A 22,236-nucleotide genomic window follows, 5' to 3' on the forward strand; every position below is an offset into this window, starting at 1 on the left:
ATCCTGACTACACTTAAAGCCATCTTTTACTGATAATTGAAGATATACATGAGTATTTTTTGATCAACTTTTGACAAGAGATTAGTCAGTCTTCTAAGCCTCTTCCTATTCATAACAACTTAGAATTTCTGAGGAGCAAAGAGATGAAGCCATACAAAGCATTGCAAAATCTGTGTCAGATTTGACAAAAATGTTGTCTTTATTTCATCAGCAAGACAGCAAGATGCACCTGAAAAACTTTTGACAGTATTGGCTATGCACATAACTTGGATGGACAAACCGCTATTAAATACCTCCAACTTACGCCACCAGGCAAATGAAAAAGGATTTAATTGTGGATCATTCTTAATACAGACTTGACGAAGAAAATCTTCATGCGAAACCCTTATTGATAACAAAACATAAAGTAACGCTTGAATATATTGCAATCTTCTAAGAGGCTGGAGGTGATGATGAGATTCCTTCCTGCACATTGTCTTGGGGCGGCAGTTGCTGCTCTCCCAGAGAACTTGCATTTACTTCAGTACAAAGTAATTCCTCCAATATCTTGGGATCAATTTCCAACATAGTGTAGCTGACTCGATTGGAATCACGCTGAGCTACTGATGTTTCAGTAGATTGTTGTGGAACGGCTGGAAGAGGAGCAGCAGAAGAGTTGTGGCCATTTCCTTGAACTAAATTTGGTCCCAAAATTCTATGAGAGCTAGAAGATGGATTCAAAAGTCTCCCTAAGCTGCTCCATTCGGTTGCAAAATCACTCATAGTTGTTGCGTTGCAATTACCCCATGATTGTTTGCCAAGGCCCAGAACTGGAGGCACTCGTCCTGTTTCTTTAATCATAACTGTACTTGAAGATGTTGGAAAAGATGCAGAATATGGCAGCAATGAGTTCTGAAGATGGTTTACGTTTTGCATCGAAGGCAACAAATTAGTACTAAAATCAAGATAGTTTTATCAAACATACTCTATAGGAGACAAAACATTGTAGAACAAATTAGGCAATGTTAGTACATTTGCTGTTTGGTTGCCAGGATGCGGTTCCTCGCTGCATGAATCTCCTACCGGTCTCCATTGGTTTTGTCGTAATCCACTTCTTCTAATAGATTCTGCATCTACAAACAATGAAATGACCTTCATAAGATTCTACACCCTTTCTCCCAGTGCAAGTAAAGTTCAATGTGGATACAAATTACTCAGGACCTGAAATGTCCAAAACATCTGCAAGCTCACTGGTAGTGCTTGAGAGAGTTCCTTACCGTTTTTCCTGCCAAAGTTATTCTGGCAGTCATTGCATCTGCAAAGAACTGAGCATCCAACACCAGCCTAGGGAACAAAATGTAGACAGAGACACCCATTTAGAAAATCTCAAGGACAAAAATATATAAATTACAGAGCATTCAATGGATAAGAGAGGGCACCTTGTAGCATTCACAGTATCTTTTGATGCATTTGGATTTTGGGCAATTGCATCCTGTTTTATGCCTCCCTGAGGGGCTAACTTGATGTGTTTCATCCTACAGAATATAATTGAATGGCTCTTATACATTCAACAATATAGGTTTTCAACTTCACAGAGCAAAGCAATCCTCACCCTGCTAACAATCTTAGAATCAAACGCGTCTGGTTTCTCTTTCAGTATCTCTTCTCTTCTCTTAAACACTTCTTCTTCATGTTTGTAAGTATTATGACATTCATGGCATGTACACTTATCAGTACAGAACGTTAATATGTTGAAGCAGTCACAGTAGCTGCTTACAAAATAAGAGGCAAAAGATAAGAGCAAGAATAAATTGCATCTAAAGCACAACCTAGGACGAGGAAATACCGTTGCAAGCATTGTGATTTCTTGCAGTTGCAGTAGGAATGCCTCATGGTGGGCTCTTCCTCATTCCTGAACAGCACAAATTCGACATTAATATGTCAGAAAAAGGCATATATTGGTATCATTAGACAAGCAGACTTCCCTCCTTTAACTCACTTGCATACTGGAAATGGATCTCCATCCCATACCGCCATATTCTCTTGAGGCAACAAAACATTACCATGATTCTCCATTCTTTCACTAGTACATACCACATGAGCTAGGTGCTTCCATGACAACGTTTCTTCTTTTATTAACATTGTATAGCTACATGGCGCTGGATTTGAAGAGTTAAGCATTCTGGAGAAGGGAACCCCGTATGACGCAATAGCCACACGTCCTGGAGGCGTTGTAGACTCCACATTGTAGGAACCAGCGGGGAAAATTGAAGTATTTGCAGTTGCAGCAGCCATGGGTTGAAGATGATTCTGTCTGCTTCTTGGGTCTTGAGAACCTTCCTGCATTGATTAACAGAATCTATTTTACGGCTAAAACTTGTTCAAAGTTAGCCTAAGATCAGATTAAGAGACAATGAGATTCTTAAAAAAAAATGCAAGTCCATCATCAGAAGTACAGAACGTAAAGATATAATTCTACCAAGAACTTCAAGATCGTAAGCCTCACGACAAGGCAAGAAAAGAAAAAGGAAACCCGAACTATAGATTGTGTTTTACATGAAACAAAACTTTCAGCTTTGGATCGCAAATCTTCAAGAAAAGACAAGTATTCTCAGAGACATAGATGCGAACATGATGTAGTAGCAGCAAAAATGTCACAAGGAGAGACGAGAGTAAAAGAAAAAAAAGTCAAAAGAGAAAGAAACCGGCGGATCATTGTTGGTTTGGTTGCTTTCTCGAGTATCCATTGCTCCCGTCAATAGCCGATCGAGACTCTCCGTGACAGAGAGAAAGAGATTAAAATGCTGAATGATATACCCTAATGCGATCGAGAAAGATAACAGAGACGCAAAAGTGGTTAAATTTAGTGGTCCCCGACAGCTGATAAGCGGTTTATCAAATCAGGGATAGCTTATCAGATTCTATATTCTAGAAAGATAAGGCGCCAACTTAGCGTGTTAGTAAATTCTGGAGATTTGTAAATTTAGCGGCGCTAATTGGGCCGGGCTTGAATCAGGCCGGACCTAACGATGACTGAGACTGGGAGAGGGAGGAGCAAACCATGTAGATATATAGGCCAGCTCAAATCATGTACGTATATATAACACTGATTAAGAATTTATTAAATATTAATATTAACGTTATGAGAGAATTAAACTTATAATCTCAGCTGTCGAGATTATGGGAGAATTGTGTACTTAAACTTCCTAGATTACATCGATCAATGGAACCTAAACTACTATTATTTTTTCTTCTCTTAAAAACAGAAAAGAAAGAAAATTATCTTATGGACGACTAAACCTATTCCACTATATTGCTAGGATACTTAAAAGTTAAGATCTTGGGTTCTGCTCCTCTTCTTCCCTCCAACCATTTTACTTCCTCCCTCTTTAACTACAAACAATGATATTCTTGCAAACCTGAAAAAGATTTAGCAATCATCACACAATTAAACATAAAATTAACCCGTACGTGGCAGAACAAGTTTTGCACCAATACTTGCCACTGCCTCGATTTTGCAATACAAACAACCTGTTCGGATACACCCAACCCGATGACATCAATCTGATCTTGCCTACAAGATGAAATAGGAAGGTCTAACCAAGTTCATCACACCATGAGAACGATAACAAACAAGAATTCAGATATTCAATTTCAATTTCTGAATGAACAGTTTTTTTTACTACCATTACTCCTCACTCTCTTTCCAACCTAGGCGGCAGGGTGTCCTGCTTCTACACCTCTCACACTCGACCCTCAGTGCTTTAATGGAGAAGCAATAGAGGATATGCAACAGCAGAGTGACCTCTAATGTATAGAAACAAGTGATTTACAAATTCCAACCAGTTCTGCACTCTAGCAGTTAATACAAAGAAAACTGATCGAGTGAACAACCTTGGTGTCACAATATCTCATCTTCATCATCATCGTCGTCGTCATCCAGCATCCTCAACTGCCGTCTTCGTCTCCCGCCGTTGTGCTGGTCAGAGCCAGCAGTTGCGTCTTCAGATACACCATCACTGTCACCATAATCACCGTTATTAGAGTGATTACTGACAACACTGCTTGCCTGGTCAGGCTGGCTTGCGGTCTCCCCCCAGATAATCATCCTCCTTCCCCTTTGGCTCCCTGATGAAGCCCTTGTAGAGTTCCCAGAAAAACGTAGAGCTGATTGTCCAGTACCTGATTGCACGATTAAAAGAACAGTGATCGAGGGAAATGCATACACGGTGCCACCAAATTCTTCCTCGTCCTGACTATCCTCAACTCTATTCGTGTTTGACTGCAACATGCTGAAGAGATCTCCAAGATCCCGCTGTTGCTCCATTTGATGCCAGTCTCGTTCTCGTTCAGGGTCCACCTCCGATGGTCGCACAGAAGGGTGCTCCTTCCTTGCATGCTTCCTCAGTTCCCCATAAACCCCAGAGAAAGAACATGATTCTGTAGAGCAGCTACGAACTTTCAAATTCATATAATGTCGAGCAGGCTCCACCACCGTCCAGCCAGTAACAGTCCCACGACATAGAGGGCATGAAAGCTGACATGGATTCTTCCCTTCATCATTAGCCTCTGATGATCCTGGTCCGGGGAAGGCCTTCCGATATTGGTCAAGGCAATTAGAGTGCCGGTAGCTTGTATCACACATGAAAGGGCGGCAACCCGTTTTGTAAGAAGAGCATTGCAGGAGAACAGCATTGTGGGGGTGCTCCATGCATACAGGACAGCGAACCTCTTCCCATTCTTTACTGTCCTTGTCTACCACAGCTGGTTCACTTGGATTTCTCGATGACGAAGAACAGTGACTTCGTCCGCTAGACGAACTGCAGCAGTAAGGTGATGCACGCGAACACCGCTCAAAGGAGGCAGAACGAGTCCTGTTCTTCGGCATATTATAATATCTCAGGATACAAGAAACACTAAGCAAAGAGTTGAAGTTGAGCCGGATTTCCAATCACTGAAATTGTAGAAGGGCAACGATCGTCAGTAAAAGCTAGCAAAGTCTACAACAAAGCAATAAGATCTTTTACTGAATTTCTTTCACAAGAACTGAATCATATCTGCATCAATTCATCTTTTGATATAGAGGACAGTCAGGAAAATAATAAGATACCCAAAAAGACCAGCTTGGGATATACCCCGCAAGAATTTTCCTACAAGATATAAACTTGGTTACCTTCAGCTGAACTTTGGGAAAGTTAACAACCGATCAACCATCATCATTTTATAAACCTTTTTGGCGAAGATTTATAGAATTGGAATCAAACAAGCATCTTTAAGGATTTATTTTCCCAGTCCAACTATGTCAAAGTAACAAAACATAGCAACAAAACGATTTCATCTCCCAACAAGCGAGCCCTCAACCTACAGGCTTAGATGTCAGAAAAGGTTCGATCTTGTTTACGGGATGAGCGTAGTTGACACACCAAATCATACATGAATTGCATCAAGAAACGACACACCAAGCCAATATACGAAGTAGCAAGAACACAAGAAAGAACAGAATAGAACAATCCGCTCGGAAGACCAAATCGAGACAAGAAAAGGGGCGACAAAAGCGCAGAGGATTCGGTTTGCGCGAGATATAATTACCGAAAGGTTTCGGAGATCTGAGACACAAGAAAGAGAGAGCTCCTGGCGCGGGTACGGATTAAAGAGAAGCCCTAAATCGCCGACAGAGGGAGAGCGCAAGAAATGTGAACAATAAGGGGGGTCGATGGTCTATATATAAAGCGAAAGGGTGACGTGGATGATGATGTGGAGCGGTAGGGTTCTATTAAATTCGGAGTAGCGGCTTAAGTCGGCAGGGGCGTTTTAATGGGAACGGCGGGTGAATGCCGAGACGAATCAACGGTGGATGATGGATAATGACCACACGATCAGATCAGGAAAAGCATAAAGCTACTTCCTCGAAGAATGGACAGTTCAGACTTTCAGTAGAAAATGTTCAGAAGATTATATGTAAATAGAGAAGTAAAAATAAAATTAGAGGCATCATCGTCCGCAAAGGACAAGCTGGAAGATGTGATTAAGGGTTCATAAAATATATCTTTATATAGTTAGTTATATTTAGAACTTCTGAACTATTAATATTAAATTTTTTATAACATAATTAATTTATAAATTATTACATGCAAGTTATATAAGCAATTATATTACATATTTATAATTATATTTAAAATAAATAAAAAATTATGTTAGCGATAAGTGAAATATCTTTATTAGTTTAGAGATATATATGTGTCACCAAAAAGAAAGTATAATTATATCCTCAAATATATATATATATATATATATATATGAAGAGTTATCAGTAATTCAATAACCATCGATTGAAGCAAATTATTTCGAACAGTTCACCAGAACAAAAGGGATAGCAGATAATGCAAGAATACCCGCCTACATAGATTCTCTAAATATCCTTGCTTATTCAACAACTTTTCTCTACCAGCCTAAGTAAATACGCACAGCATTTACATCATCCAGCCTAGCCGTCATTGTGGATTAGGAGGGCGGCTATTGGCAGCTGAGACTCTTGATCCCCACTCGAGTAGCTCCTTACTCGTATCATCTTTGTGCACTATGACCTCAATAAAGCACAAGCTATCCTTCTGCTCTCCTGTAGCAGTAGCAATGGCATCTACGAGTTCCTCCTCCGTGCGCACCTATGTTATTTAACAAGGGAAAGTTATTTCTTCGACCGATTGCATTTAATGAGAAAATTCTGGGATTATCGCCGAGACAGATGGTTTTAATATGCTTACTTTAGCAGTCCAACATCGGCCATCCCCGTTATGAATGGCATCTACAATGCCAGTATAGTTCCAGTTCTTTATCACATTGTAAGGGCCGTCGTGGATCTCAACTTCTATCGTGTATCCACCATTATTTATGAGGAAGATGATGCTTCGTTGACCGCATCGTATCATAGTGGAAATGTCCTGGGCGGTCACCTGAAGGAAGAAGAACAAAAGCAGAGGACAGCATTAGAAGAAAAGGAGAACGCCGCAGTGAACTTTATTAAGGGGTGTGGCGGTTTTCCACATCTCATATTCATTCTTTCATTTGGGTAACTCATGAACATCATGTTGCATTTAGTTGATTCTTTTTATTTGAATTTCAAAGCAGAAGGCTCATCTTTAATAGAATTCCACTTAACAGGTGGAAAATAGGCAATTTAGAACATACCTGGAAACTGCCATCACCGATGCAAGCAATAACACGTTTATTCTTGGCAGCTTGAGCATACCCAAGAGTGGCACCAACTGACCACCCAATAGATCCATATTGCATCTGGAACTCGTATCTGAATGAGATTTTTCAATGAAAAAGACGGAAGAACAAACGATGAATACAGTGTTGAAAGCAGCAGAAATTGCAATCTTCTCTATGATGACTTACCCACAATTCTCTGGCAACCGAAGCTTTTGACAATTGAACCAAGAGTCACCAGTCTCTGCAATAACTGCAGTTTCTCCACTAAGCATAGCCTGGAGTAAGAGCCAAAAAAAGAGAGCTCAAATGAACTAAATAAGAAGGAAAACAGCTGTGATATCATATCTTCTAAACTGAGTCCCTCAGTGATTCCATTATTAGATTTGCAATTTATTATATTGCCAAGGTTACCACTTTTATGTGATTTTTTTTTCTCAAAGAAATTGAGAGCTGATCATGCCCCTTACAGAAGAAGAGAATATACGCTTATTAAATCATTAAAAAAAATGCAAAGGGATGTTAGTAATTCCTTGCCTGGATATGCTTGAAAAGAATATTAACCCTTAGAGGTTCATTGTTCTCGCGTTTAAGAGGAACACTTGGTGGGACAAAAATTCGCCTATAGTTCTCAAGGGCTGTAGTGTTCTTTTTAAGCTTTGATGCAAGAGCAGCCAGGAAGTCAGCCATGAAAACCCAACCAAAAGATGGTCCATTGCCTATAGTCACCCGATTGGGTTGCACAATTACTGCCTTCTCCTTCTTGATCAACAAAGAATAGCCCACCGAGCTGTAGTCATTAAATATTGGGCCAGCAAAGACATATGTGTCAGCTGACTCTACAATCTCCCCACAGAAGTTGGTGCTAACTGCGCCCCAATATGTTCCAATGAACTGAGGATGTTGCTCTGGCACTAATCCTTTGGCTGATGGCATTATGGCTACTGGATACCCAGTTACATCAGCTAGTTCTGTGAAGGCTTTTTGAGCCTTGGCAACTCTCAGTTTGGGCCCTCCAACTAAAACAGGCTTTACAGCCTTGTTCAGAAACTCTGCTGCTGCTTCCACTGCAGCCTCTAGACCCATTTGATTGCTCACCCTGCAAAAATGTAAAAATAACTTAATTCAAACATCAACAACTCAGATATCTGAATCATGTTATTATCTTGAACATCTTCGGTCATACAGACTTGGAAGTCTGTTTCTGACATCTAGAACAGTAAACGATGGCAAATTTACTAGCTAGAAAATAATTTATCCAGTTCAATAACATATATTCAATGGATAGCAGTTCAGTATTCAATGACTAGAGCACGCTTCTCAAGTTCTGACTAATATCAGGGCATAATGATTATAAGGAAATATCAATTCAATGTGCAGTATAACCATTAATCTCTTCAGACAGAGAAACCAGAAGTCAACTGTAACAAACTAACAACGTACAATAGTTTATTACTATGCCTTCAGATATTCAGATGTGAATCTATGAATTCTTCCAAAATAGTATCTGAAAGTTGTTAACTCTCACTACCATTGCAAATATTTTGGCAAAGCCACTAGTTCACAGAAATAAATAGGGCCCTGCAGGTCCCTATGTATAATCAAACTGATTATATTACTAATTTGCACAAGCGCTTGATTGATTGAGCAATCAGGGAACGGAGAATGTGAAAATATATTGGTCATTCTTCTAAAATAAAGAGCAAAATAGTGGTTTTGTATTAGAGATTGTCTTTTCTTTTACCTGCGACACAACCTAGATTCTCGGGAGAGTGATGCATTAAATAGTGATTCAAATAAAAGAACAAGTGCTCAAACCTCACAAGATACAAAATCTATCTTGTATCTAGTTTTCCATTAATTCTACTACATGGTTAGCTGCAACTCAATCACCGTAGTATCTGCTCCTTATGAGCCATAAGATAATTCATCAGTATATAACAGATGCAAGTATGTTTAGGGCATTCCACCATCAAAATTTCGATATTGTCATCAATTGCCAAAGTCATTAGCACATTTGATCATATACCACCAGCTAGTAACTACACAACAGCAAACACAAAGAAATCAAAGGAATAACCTACTTGGGCGCGAGAAAATACGGAACCGGATCATTGGCAAACGTCGGGTGGGGAATCCCTGGCAAATTACAGCCAATACTGATGTAAACCGGCTTACTCTCCTTCAACGCCGTCGAGATCGCCGTATCGATCAACTCATGCGCATCATCCAAGTGATTTACCACCGCCTGCAAATCAAACAACAGAATTGAATAAACGATTACCACCAATTCCAAATCCAAACACGAAATCGCCATCAATAAACCTGGAAGCAGGTGATGGCTTGGAAACAACGCAGCTCCTGCGAGAAATCGGGCAATCCGATGGTGTGATGGAGGATCCGGTTCGTGCCGTAGTCGTTGGAATTCGGACCGCCGACGATGCAAATGATGGGTAGGTTCTCGCTGTAGGAGCCTGCGATGGCGTTGATGACGCTGAGCCCGCCGACGGTGAAGGTGACAACGCAGGCTCCGACGCCGGCGGATCGGGCGTATCCGTCTGCGGCGTATCCGGCGTTGAGCTCGTTGCAGCAGCCTACGAGGTTGAGGCCAGGCTCGGCCAGGAGGTGGTCGAGAAGCGTGAGGTTGAAATCCCCGGGGACCGAAAAGACGTCGCGGATGCCGATCTGGACTAGACGGCGCGCGAGGTGGCGGCCGAGAGTGCCCGCGCCAGCGCCGGGTTGGCCGTTTTCCATTTCTGGTTAAGAATACTATAGTGAGAAAGTGGGAGAGCGAAGAGAGGAGGGTGGAGCGTTTTTATATATGTGATCTATTCGATGGTTTCTTCTAAAACGACAGCGGCATGCTGTGGGCGATGAGCGGTAGGTTTGCAGGATGCTTTTGCCGAGTGCTGCCTGACAAATTTGTATTGTTTAAGGGGGCGGGTGTGAATTTAGACTTATGTTATGCTTACTATTGACGCTTGGCGCCATTTTAGGATTGCTAATCGAACAACATATTAAGATTACGAGCTCATGTTGGGTGGCATCATCATCTTGGCTTGGGGATAAAGCTTCAGGATGCGGTCCAAACTCCAAAGTCAGATCAGGTGTGCGGTTTAAGACTTTTCCTCGCCCAAGGTCTAGGGGTAACATTAGTCCAAATATGATTGTAATCTATTTCTTAAAAAGATTAACTTAATTATCTACTATATATATAAAGTTAGCCTTTTAATTTGGTTTGTATATAGTTTAAGAACTCAAACTATATTAAAAAAATTGTTTTTGATTTTGGAAACGACAAGAGTCACCAATTTTTTAAGCTTACAAGTCCAGTATGGCGTGACGTGGTAGTAATGCTAAAACGTAATCGCTGACCTCCTACCGAGGCAGTAGGCAGCCCTCCCTGCACACATTACGACGCTCGGGTTTTTTCATAGAATGATAACAAGTACAAATGTCGATCACGCCTCTTTTAGCAGCCCAAGGAGCCCATGTGGTTAAAGTGGAACCTAAAATATGAGAGAATCGCAGATGCCCAATTATTGTCTCGCGAGCATTTACTTTGCAACTGCATTGGCTCATGGCATATTGGCATGGCGTGCCACGAGCTTAATAATTAATCGATCGTTCTTTTTCTTCTCATCTAGTAGATCGCCAACAATATGAACCTATGGAGTTTCTTCCGGAAATACAAAAACTTTCACAAGATACTCCTTTGCTGATAAACTCCAAAGTAAGAATTTCTTGTAGAAATCACCAATTAAATTGACAAACTTTGGTAAGAAAAAAAAAAAAAGAATATTCAAGCTCTCAAAAAGTTTCAGCTTCCTTGGGGCATAAACGTAGATTTTGATCCAATCGAATAAGTTACATATAATAACTATTGATCCAAAGTTTCTAACAACAGAAAGTGAGCAATTATTTAGTCGCACAAAACAATTCCTGATGCATTAAAATACCTAGGCGGATTAATACACAACAAGAAGAATACAACCAATAATACTAACATCAACAAGGGATCTTGGATGTGAACCACTTCATGACATGAAGAGGTGCCTTAATAAGCTCGATCGCCAACTCCACCACCACCGTCACGCACAAGCAGCAAGGGCAGATGCACGAAAGCAGCAACCTGGAGACCAAATATTCTCAAAATTTCCCCCCAAATATCTCAGATCTAAATAAGAACTAACTAGCGCTATCCACATATAAAAGTTCGATCTTAAATTTTTGGATCTACTGCGCCGTTGTTCTTACCCGACGATCCAGACAGCGACGCCGACGATGGAGACGAGGAGGGAAAGGAGGGCGAAGGGGAGGCCGAGAAGCCATCCGAGAGGCCGGCACTCGCAATCGTCGTCGCAGCACATCTCCTTCTTCTTCCTCCTCCTCTAACTAACTTCTCTTTGATGCTAGGGTTAGGGTTAAGGGGAAAATGATTGGATTTGGATAGGGATTCCGGAGAGAGTAAAGAAGGAAGTGGGGATTAATTTGAGGGCGAATGGGCGATAGGTCTTCGACTAAGAAGTTTGCGAGAAGTGGGAGTTGGTGGTGGTGTTGATGAATGAACTTGCACTTATGGTTGTTATTGGTTGCTGTGCGATTTGGACCCATCTCGTCTGTTTCACTATTAGTGCTTGCTTTAGTTCCCGTCCACTTTCACGTCTCCTAATTCTACACGTCGGGGCGGTGCTCGATGTTGGCGATTATTTACTGACGTGGAGACTCGTCCTAGCAGATTAGGTGGCTAATTTTGAGTTGTTGATCGGACTAGTTTTTTTTCAAAAATTTATTTTCAAAAAAGATAGATAACACTCAATTTTAAATATTAAAAGAGATTTTTTTTACTGTAATGCTAACTAAAATGCTTAACTATTAAGCATTTTACTCATTTAAAAGTAAAAAAAAACATCAATTAGATTAATATTTTTAAGTAAAATAATAATTTTATCAATGTTTTTATTGAAACAATTTTTCACTTAGAAAAACGATGATACTATCAGTTTTAGTTTTAGATAAATAAAATACTTAATAATTAAGTATTTTAGTTATAGCTACAGTAAAATAAATCTCTTTCAATATTAAAATTTAGGTATTGTCGAGCTAATTTTGGCAGACTAGATGCTTTTTGGTGTTCAAAGAAAGAATCTAATTCCAATCGCACTTCGTAGCATTTTGTGTCTTTACTTATCGTGGACCACTCCATGGTATAATTAGTTCGATTCTCAGTCTTCTATTAATATGTGAAAAAGAAGATAATTATAACTATATATTTTTATTAAAATAGTATAGTTATCATTGAAATTATTATTCTTTTTAAGAAAATTATTCTATTAATTAAATATAATTAATTACCATTAAAACACAAATCCAAAAAAGATTATTTTATCTTTGCATAAATTATTAAAAAAATATTTAAAAGTTATCAAATATTGTATCAAATATCATAGCGTAATGAAACATATCTTATTTATACGAGTCAAAAATTGTTCATAAATATTTTATACTCTAAACATTTAAAAAAAAGTTATCTATATATATTTATTAATTTAATAATTAGTTTTTAACCATTATAATTAGTAATTCTGAAAAATTCGTGAATCGTTTATTTATTTATTTCAGTAGGTGATCACTAGGCCACACGGGCGACAGGTAGGGTGACGTGGACGTGGTGATTTACGTCCGGCTAGACCTCATCATTGTGTGAGTCAGGTCGAGTCCGGGCCATCTTTTCTTTGGCTGGACTGCATCAACTTTATATTCACCGCACTGCCCAAAGGACTATTAGATAGGGATTGGCTGTAAGGTGATCAAATGGCCCGGCCACTCCTAAGGCTCAGCCCAAATCCATTTGAATTTCGCCTGCAGTGCGGCCTTTATATTCTCAGCTTCCAGGTCCGGTATGCCAGCCCGCGCTTAAGTTGGTATTTTATCGAACATGTTTAGTGCAACAAAAGTTTGTGCACATATGCAATGCGACCATTTATTTGGGGAGATCTTGTACAGTTGCTTGGATTATGTATTAAAAATGCAAAGAGCTCCAGTGCACAAAACAGCTTAGTAATGCAGAGTTGATATCGGCGTTGCGAAAGAGAAGTGAAAAGGAGTAGAAGAGGCTAAACTTTATGTGCCAGAGCATAGGGAGGAAGGTACGCACAATGATGAAGGAGAAGAACACGTTGACGGAGATGTTGATGCTTTCCCAAGCAGAGCGGATCTCCAAAGGGAATATCTCGCTGGGCACCAACCATCCGACGATCGCCGGTCTTGAGGAGGCCCTTGCGAAGTAAACGTAGGAGATTGGACGATGCGGATAAAGAGAGAATCTCGGAGAGGCGGGTGTGACAGAGTAGGTGACGTCGTGACGACGATGATCGAGCGGTGAAGGGGCTCATTACGCCTGGCTGCTTATGCGGGGCCGAGCCCAATACCCTGTGGGCTAGCAGACGGTAACGGGTCGGCGATGCATATTTAGATTAGGATCCGTAGTATGTGTGGCAGATGGTGGGCTGGAATTATAGAGATAAAGACATCTGGCACTAGTGTTCTCTAAGAAGTATGTGTATAAGAAATTCTAAGCAATAGTCCGAATGCTTAGAGTGTAGACATCACCCATAAGGCCAAGCAAGCATCTTGTCCAAGCGACAGTGTCTTTATCTTAAATCCAAGGTTCAAATCTCCTACTTCTATAACAAATCCCTTCGTCTCGCTATTTCTTATTGCTGTTAATGTATTCATTCTCTCGTGGTTGGCGGAGTATAGTAATGGTTGGTGACCAAGGTTGCTTAGTAAACTTACTAGTACCCGTTGATATATGTGTTATTCGTAGTTTATTTTTCTAAAGTTCTTCTCTTTTATGGTTAATCGAGTGATTATGGATGGTAAATAGAGCACTTGTTTCGTATTCTGTAAGTAATATCAAGCATATCAGATGATCGATGAAATGCGTGTTAGAAGTATTTTGATCCGGGCAGCCACAGAAAGAACTTTGCCAATTTGCTTAATGCTACTTTCGTGATTCTCTTGCATCCCTGAATTGCTTTTGTAGATATCGAATGAAGGGCGGCAATGGACTCCCGCAGCCACTGCGCGTATTGGGTTCTGCTGCAGCTCTCTTCTTTGGAGGCCTATTCACCATCTCGCTTGCTTCCTCCATAACCATCCGATCATTGCAATCATTTACAGAAGCAAAGAAGGTGAGAAGAGTAGTCCATTCTTTTACTTCGTTTAAATCATGTAATCTTAATCCTTATTCTTATGGGATTGCAGAGAAAATTGTCGCTCCCATGTAAGGTATGTAAAGGAAAAGGCTTTTATGGCTGCAAATTATGCAAAGGGAATTCGACCATTGAGTGGTCTCCTCTCCATGATCCCATTGTCATTAACCAATGTCTCTGCCCAACTTGTGATGGAAACAGGCCAGCTTCTTCACTTTAATCTTTGTTGCTCAGAAGTTATTGGATTCTAGGGTGGGATATCCTGTAAGATACGCTCATATATATAAATATATATATACTTTTCTTTTCAGAGTGCAACGATGTCTGAACTGTCTTGGCAAAGGCTATGCATGATTTGAAGAAGGCTGTGAGTGCTCTTGATCACATGTTGGGCTTATCAAGGATTTTCTTATATCTCAACCCAATGCATCTATAATGGTGATTGCTGTAAGATTTAAGCTTTAAATATTTCCTCATTTGTTATGTTCTACTAATGAAGGAAGTGGACTGTCTTTGGTTTTCTGGCTCTTTGATTTATCAATCATTGTGTGTTTGTCTGATTGGAAAGCGGTTCTATGCGGGTCGGTCTGGTTTGCTGTAAGGTTTTTAAACTACATCCAAACACCACCTTAGCCTACTTTTCTGACTTAACTATAAAAAATAGAGCTTTTTACATAATTGCTACTATTTTTTTATCACTACGTATATATCATAATTGCTATCGTTTAGGATTCTTTTTTATTATGATTAAATTTTTACCAGAATATTTCTTATAGATAGTTGTGAAACTGAATATGTAGTTTCACTAAATATTTCTCTTAATAAGAATTTCTTTTTTGTTTGGCTATGATAACGGTAGTATTATATAGCTTTAGAACTATAATAAGTAATCTAGTCTTTTGTTAACAACGATTAGTTGGATTGAATTAGGATAACATTTTTGAAAAAGTTCACTGATTTAAAAAAAAATCCGTGACAATTATGTAAAGATATTTTTTTTAAAAAAAATATCACATGGTCGTCGCAAACTTTAGCAAAAAGACTTGTCGATCACGGAACACGACGGTAGCTGCTTTAACGTGATACTTGGCACCGGGAGACAACTGGCGAAGCGAGATGCATCGTCTAGTGACGTAGCAAGCTTTGCGTCCATTCAGTGAGGCCCACAACTGAATAATATCTTAATAAGAATGCCAACTTCCATACTAACACCTTGCTAACGGACTAAAGAATTCAATGACGTGGACTTGGACAAAGGATCCGCAATTCTGGCCGACGCTCTTATGTTTGGATATTTTATTTTTCATTTAGAATCTTTGCCATTGATCGGCTAATAATAGCCCAGATGAGCAATTCTCTTTTCTATCGTCCATTTGTTTTAACTTTAAAGCATTTATACTCCTAGATGATTGGTTAACTATTAAGGCGACGAATTAAACGAGGACATTCTCGCCCAAATTTGCCACATCTTTCATATTTATTTATTTATTTATTTATTCACTCAGTAGTCAGTAGTTAGATAAATTGGAGTTTGGTGAATTCTAGCTCTCTCTCATACTTTGCTTATTTTAAGCCATGATACTGTGAAAAATGAAGAACTCGGAGTCTTTCCAAACTTTAATTCTAATAGCTTATTGGTGGTAGAGCCGTTTGACAAGGATTTTTTGGTACTCACTCGCATAGTGGCATTTCCGAAGTAACAATCAAATGAAAGGGCCTTTGATACATTTCCATAACTCCTTATAAATAAGAGTAGAAAGTTCCTCCTCCTTTTCTCCATCTCTCTTCTCCTCCTCCTCCTCGTCATGAAACCCTCTGTTCCTCCTCGGCCCAAGAAGCACTCTTCCTCTCATAAGCTAAAGCTCCTCTGTGTCTTCCCCGGTCTCCTCGTACGCCTCCACCCTGCCGGCCATACCCGGTACGTCGACGGGGAGAACCGGCTAATATCCATCGATCGCCGCGGTGGGATCGGGTTCTCTAAGCTCGCGTCTCGGCTCTCAGAGCTCTGCCCCGGTTTCTCCTTCTCCATCAAGTACCACCTTTCCGATGCCTCCCGAATTACGAGGCTGGTCCCTATAACGACGGACGAGGACGTGAGAAAGATGATTGAAGACCATGATCGGGTCGCCGCGGAACACGGGAAGGCTCCTCGGATCCGGATTTATCTATGCGACGTAAGGTCCTGCTCTCTATATAGGGGTTTTATTGAGGAAAGGTGGGATTTTGAGAGAGGGGATGCTCTGGGGGAGCTAAACGAGAGGACCCATGGGAGAAAAAATGGAATTTTTTGTCAATCTTTTGGTGTAAAAGGATTTGGGACTCGTCTTACGAGTACCCATGTGAATGGAATTGGAAAGTCTGAAACTTGTGGTATGGTTACTTCAACTGGGATAAATCACTCAGTCGGATCTTCTTTATCGGATTCTTATAATATTAAACTGTTTCCTGCCAAGGTTGACAATGTTAGTGCTACAAACACGAATAGAGTGAAAGTTCCACCGGTAAATTTTGATCACTGCCCAGCCGAAACTAGTTTTGCCCCTGTTTCATTCAGCAGTCAATCACATAAAAGGCATTTCCATTCGAAGTGTTGTGGTGGAACCAGTGGGCTCTCGCGAATTTCTCACTGGAGGTCTAGAAACCATCGGTTTGAGGGTAATGACATTCGACAATGTTGTAATAGATGTTGTGATATTTGGGGTCGGTGGATTGGATTAGATGATATTGCCATCCAGTGCTTCTGGGAAGAAAAAATCAGCATGCCCAAGAGTCATTCAGGGCTGAAAGGGAGATGGAGTATTTCAAAGTTTTCACAGGCCAGAGTTCACCAGAATAACTTGTTAAAGATGATAAATGACGCTAGCCATAATGCTATATTGAGAGAGCATCCCTTGCAGCCAAAGCTTGGACAACGTCAGGCAAGTCACAATAATGTGCAACAAAATCTTTTCGTCATTGGATTTGGTCAACAGGAGCTTCGAGGGGATTCAGTAAATCAAAATTTTTCTCAGGTGCCTTGTGATGTTAGCAAATGCCAAGCTCAATACTTAGGTCCCATGAACTTTGTGGATCATACTTCTGGTGCTGTAAATCCACCACATCAGCCTGATGCTTCTTTTAGAAACAACCCATTTGTTAGTGCCTCTGAGTGCTCGAGTCTGTACAACGAGAATACATCCTATGTCATTGGAGAAAACCATAAGTCTCATTATTTTAATATGTCAGGCTTTGAGGAACCAGCAGTGCTGGGCATGAAATCAGAACTTTCATCATCGTCCTCTTCATGCATTTTGTCAAGAAAGAATGAAGAAAATGTTGCCATGAATATAGGAGATGCTGACCTCTCCACTAAATTGGATTTGGGACATGTAACTGGGATGTCATATTCTGAAGTCTCCACCAAACTGGATAATGTTGCTGAACCTATTCAGACATTGGACGATAACAGCTTTTCTGTTACATTACAAAGCGATGAGATCTTGCTGGATCTTTCCAATAAGACTGCAGTAGATTTGGGATTTTCACAACAATTGTGCTCTTTGCTGGAACGAGTATCTCTTGATGCCGAGAGGCAACTTCCTCCTCCTAGCAAGGAAGACGATGCAGATGAGAAGGTAGTTACCATCTATTTCAATGTATTTAAACACCATCTAATTTCTTTGGCTCAATTAACATACTGATTAACCTTGGCAGGTTAATGCAGAAAGTGCAACAGACATCTGCTCCAAGGAAGTTGGTGAAAACACATGTGCTCTTCCATCTATTTATTCTCTTTTAGTTACGCAAGAATTGCAGGTAAAAGTTATTGTCCTTAGATATTAAGAACTGCCTCCACTTAAGGTCTTGAGACAGTTTTAGGTGTGTTCAGCTTGGATTGTCTTAGCTTATTCCAAAGAGTTCCATTGGCAGACAATAAAAACTTCCGATTTGGAAGAACTGCGGGAGCTAGGATCAGGCACATATGGAACTGTTTTTTATGGTAAATGGAAGGGCTCGGATGTTGCAATCAAGCGTCTCAGACCCAACGTGTTTGGCGGAGGTGGATTTGTGGAGGAAAGAATGGTGAATACTTTTTCTCATCCCAGTTTCTAGCAATCTTCAGAACAAGTCCTCACCCCGTCATGTTCATTACTTTCTATAGTATTGTTAAGAAAGATTTGCTTCTATCTCGTTTGTAGATAAGCTGTTTTGTAGGTATAATCTCATAGACAGGCTTGGGGCGCAGGTAAAACATCTGTAGAACAAGTGAATATATCAAGGATATATCTTATTTATATCTAATAAGTAAACTTCTATAGTTTTCTCCTTGAATCTAATTCCTTTTGTGTCAATCAAGAAGGTGAAAATGCAGAATAAGGCAACCAACCAAATTATATTTAATGTGACACATCATATTTGGCAGAACACCCCTGTTCACAGGAATACTGTTCTTAATACTAGAGTGGTTAATTTCTCGTTGAGGACTATATTTTGTAATATCTTATCGAAACTTATTCAGGTAGCTTTCTTTCTGACAGTATATGATCGTAAGAAATTAAGAATGATGGTTGTGATGGATTGAACTGATTTTGGTTTTGGTTTCACAATTATTTCCGCTGCTGATAGTTGCATACTTACTTAAAAGTGAAGATTAATTGGAAAATACCATGGATCTTCCTTTACGAAATTTTTTTACTAGCACGCTTGAGTTCGATTATTGACTTTATTGAGCAATTACTCCATAATTTGATTTCCCACAGCCATGTTAATTTATTCAAGTTTGTTGCATGCCTAGATTGCATTGTATACAGAGTTTTTGCAATGTCATTGGCAGGTTGCAGATTTCTGGAAGGAGGCTCACTTACTGGGTCAGCTTCACCATCCAAATGTGGTGGCATTTTATGGAGTAGTTACAGATGGCCCAGAGTCAAATTTGGCTATGGTCACGGAGTACATGGTAAATGGTTCTCTTAAACAAGTCCTGAAAAGAAAAGATAGGTACAATCTCATTATCTATTCTTGTGCATTCATTTCCCCCCAATCCTGCTGAAGTTATTCATTTGATATATATGCTTGTTTTTGACATGTGGACTGACAGTTGGTAACTTGTTATCTCCCATTTCTGTTACTTCAGGAGCATCCAAATTTAAACTTCTTTGCATGATAAACATCGTATATAATATCACTGCATGCCACCATCTTTTTTTAATTTTGAACCTCAGGGATAGTTCAATTTATATATAAGAATTAGCTCACGTGGATTCGGGAACAACATGAGTTTATTATTTCCAAGAGAATTTCTTTTTCAAGCCTTTTCTTTGACTATATGAAGGGATATATTCTCGAAAGTCAAAATGTCAATTTTCACAGGGCAACTTATGGTTGAATTCCTGCTTTATGTGACCATGCAGTTTTTTCATGTTTCATCCTTGTGAATCATCTTCTGCTGTGATGCATCTTTTACAGAACTATTGATCGTCGAAAGAGAATGATTATAGCTATGGATGCTGCATTTGGTATGGAATACCTTCATGAAAAGAATATTGTTCACTTTGATCTGAAGTCCCATAACTTCTTTGTGAACATGAGAGATCCTCACCGACCAGTTTGTAAGGTAATCAAGCATGATAATTCATACATTTGATGCAACTTCTAAGTTTATACTTATATGCATATAGTGAAATTAATAAATAAGTGTGCACACAATATTGTCGAGATGTTACCTAGGAGGCAACTGAAAAAGTTCTCATAATGCAAGTTGCCGGTATTTAATTTATTTGATGCTTGTTTCTAAATAAATGAAACAAGGGTCAAGCTGACCTTGTTGATCTAGACTTGGATAAAAGTATAGTGCTGTCAATCTCTTGAGGTATCCGGTCTGATCTGCACGCAAGCATTTTTGTTGAACTTAAAGAAGCTTAAATTGCTGGAAGATCTGGTCCTTGATGAAGCATTTTATGTTGTAGTATATATATATATATATTTTTTTTTTTTTTTTTTTTTTTTTGTGGAAACAGACACCTGACAGTATTTTTGTCATATTGTTAATTTTGAATAATTGGGTATATTTCTGGCATCACTTTGTTGAGAAAGCTTGTCGAACGTAGCTCATATATGCCTCAAATCTTTCAGATTGGAGACTTAGGCTTGTCAAAGGTGAAACAGCGGACACTAGTTTCTGGTGGAGTCCGAGGAACAATTCCATGGATGGCTCCTGAGCTTTTCAGCAGTACAAGCAACACTGTAACAGAGAAGGTACTTATGGAATTCTAATTACTACTAAACTATTAATATGATATTGTAAGGCAATAGTTGCTGTTCCGTTGATCACATACATAATAGAGCATGCCACCATCTGACCATTTGACAGTCAATCACCAACATCCTGATTGGGTGGTAGTGGTAATCGAAGTTGAGCTGAATGGCAAACTTATTTTCTTGCATGTGCTGCTGACTAAGGAATAGAATGTTTCTTCCACAATTTGCATTGTATTCAAAGCATGATTAACAGCTTACGAAAATTCTTTCCCTTTCTTGCAGGTGGATGTATATTCATTTGGGATTGTAATGTGGGAACTTTTAACTGGGGAAGAACCTTATGGGAACATCCGGTCCGAGGAAATAATTGGTAACATCACATTCTGCAACCTTAAACATCATACCTACGAAGAACTTGCTTCGTGATGCTTCCATACATATCTTTTGCAATTAGTGTTCTTGCATCTTGTGCATATCTGAAGTGCAAATACCTTTTCTTTCTTTCTGTTTTTCTTCAAGTATGCTTGCTATTTCATTTGGTCTTGCTTTACTGACGATCGACTATTTAATATTTATCACTAGTTGTGTTATGTCAATGGTACATAATGTATCATATTTTGTGTTCTTGACATCTCGTGCGATTTTACAGCTGGTATAATTAAGGGTGACCTGCGACCGGAGATTCCTAATTGGTGTGACCCAGCATGGAGGTCATTGATGGAGAGGTGCTGGTCATCTGATCCTCATTCAAGACCACCATTTTCAGAGATTGCTAAACAACTGCGTGGAATTGCAGCATCAATTAATATCAAATAACCAGACGCTTCTTGACCTTCGGTTTTGTGTGTATAGTTTCAGCATGTCGGCAATTCAATTCAATGCCGGTCTTGTAGGTCTATAATCTAGAAAGAGATTCCTGTGAATATCTCCCGACCACCGTGATGTTGCTGTTTTTATGTTTTGCCATCCGGCGGTGAACAATGGTGTGGAAAATTGGGTGTTCTTCTAGTCCAGTGGATCTTTTGTTGTGAGGTTTGAATACTAGAATGTAGGCATCTTGTGCCCATATACTTTTGTGAGACTGTAGGCCTTCTCATATGGGGACTGTGTTGTGATTAATCTCAAGTAACTTTTGGGTTGTCTTGGGTGTGTTGAAAACAAAAATATTATGATTGGTTTGGTGGCATCACACTAAACCTATATGAAAACAAAAAACCAAGAATAGTTATACATTTATACCTCCCTAATTCATGTAGCTTGCCATTGTAATCCATGTCATGGTCATGTTGTACATGCTTAAATTGGGTCATCAATATCAAGTTAGGATGGTTTAAACGTAAGAGATAATGCTATGTTTCCGAAAGAGACAGTCCAACTCCAAACCTGGACCTTGTCTACAGCGATGGATAAATAAGGGAAGGAAGGAATAAATCTTGGGATAGTTGGATTGGGCGTGAAGTATTAGACTCAAACTTGCAAATTAGACTCACAGTTGCAATGTCATGGGGCCAAGAAAATTAAAGCTTGCACGCAAAACTCCCACTTTCTTTTTTACTCTTTTTAATTAATCAACAAATTGCATGAAAAATTATAC

General features: G+C 39.6%; 4 protein-coding genes across 5 annotated transcripts; 1 reads left to right on the forward strand and 3 right to left on the reverse strand.

Moving 5' to 3' along the window:
* Positions 1–3,610: 3,610 nt before the first annotated feature.
* On the reverse strand, positions 3,611–5,722 carry LOC140788040 (uncharacterized). Of its 2 annotated transcripts, none has more exons than XM_073137131.1 (2): positions 5,569–5,722; positions 3,611–4,933 (listed from the first exon to the last, which is right to left on the reverse strand). In XM_073137131.1, the coding sequence occupies exon 2, from the start codon at positions 4,865–4,867 to the stop codon at positions 3,881–3,883; it is 987 nt and encodes a 328-aa protein (XP_072993232.1). In that variant the 5' UTR covers positions 4,868–4,933; positions 5,569–5,722; the 3' UTR covers positions 3,611–3,880. The 2 variants fall into 2 exon arrangements, with proteins under 2 accessions (XP_072993232.1, XP_072993233.1); XM_073137132.1 differs by lacking the exon at positions 5,569–5,722 and adding an exon at positions 5,153–5,552.
* Positions 5,723–6,290: 568 nt separating this feature from the next.
* LOC140788782 (pyruvate decarboxylase 1) lies at positions 6,291–10,121 on the reverse strand. The gene is made up of 7 exons (XM_073138229.1): positions 9,514–10,121; positions 9,273–9,436; positions 7,726–8,287; positions 7,378–7,466; positions 7,165–7,282; positions 6,741–6,929; positions 6,291–6,641 (listed from the first exon to the last, which is right to left on the reverse strand). Exons 1-7 carry the CDS (start codon positions 9,940–9,942, stop codon positions 6,471–6,473), a joined length of 1,722 nt encoding a protein of 573 aa, XP_072994330.1. The 5' UTR covers positions 9,943–10,121; the 3' UTR covers positions 6,291–6,470.
* An 896-nt stretch (positions 10,122–11,017) lies between these two features.
* Positions 11,018–11,693, reverse strand: LOC140788783 (signaling peptide TAXIMIN 1). The gene is made up of 2 exons (XM_073138231.1): positions 11,446–11,693; positions 11,018–11,320 (listed from the first exon to the last, which is right to left on the reverse strand). Exons 1-2 carry the CDS (start codon positions 11,556–11,558, stop codon positions 11,197–11,199), a joined length of 237 nt encoding a protein of 78 aa, XP_072994332.1. The 5' UTR covers positions 11,559–11,693; the 3' UTR covers positions 11,018–11,196.
* Positions 11,694–16,143: 4,450 nt separating this feature from the next.
* On the forward strand, positions 16,144–21,761 carry LOC140788781 (uncharacterized). The gene is made up of 8 exons (XM_073138228.1): positions 16,144–18,019; positions 18,099–18,200; positions 18,315–18,467; positions 19,219–19,382; positions 19,851–19,998; positions 20,517–20,639; positions 20,925–21,012; positions 21,292–21,761. Exons 1-8 carry the CDS (start codon positions 16,211–16,213, stop codon positions 21,456–21,458), a joined length of 2,754 nt encoding a protein of 917 aa, XP_072994329.1. The 5' UTR covers positions 16,144–16,210; the 3' UTR covers positions 21,459–21,761.
* Positions 21,762–22,236: the final 475 nt, after the last annotated feature.

Source organism: Typha latifolia, chromosome 5 (assembly GCF_019914945.1).
Source record: "Typha latifolia isolate L0001 chromosome 5, TyphaL0001v2, whole genome shotgun sequence".
In the NCBI taxonomy this organism is placed as follows: domain Eukaryota; kingdom Viridiplantae; phylum Streptophyta; class Magnoliopsida; order Poales; family Typhaceae; genus Typha; species Typha latifolia.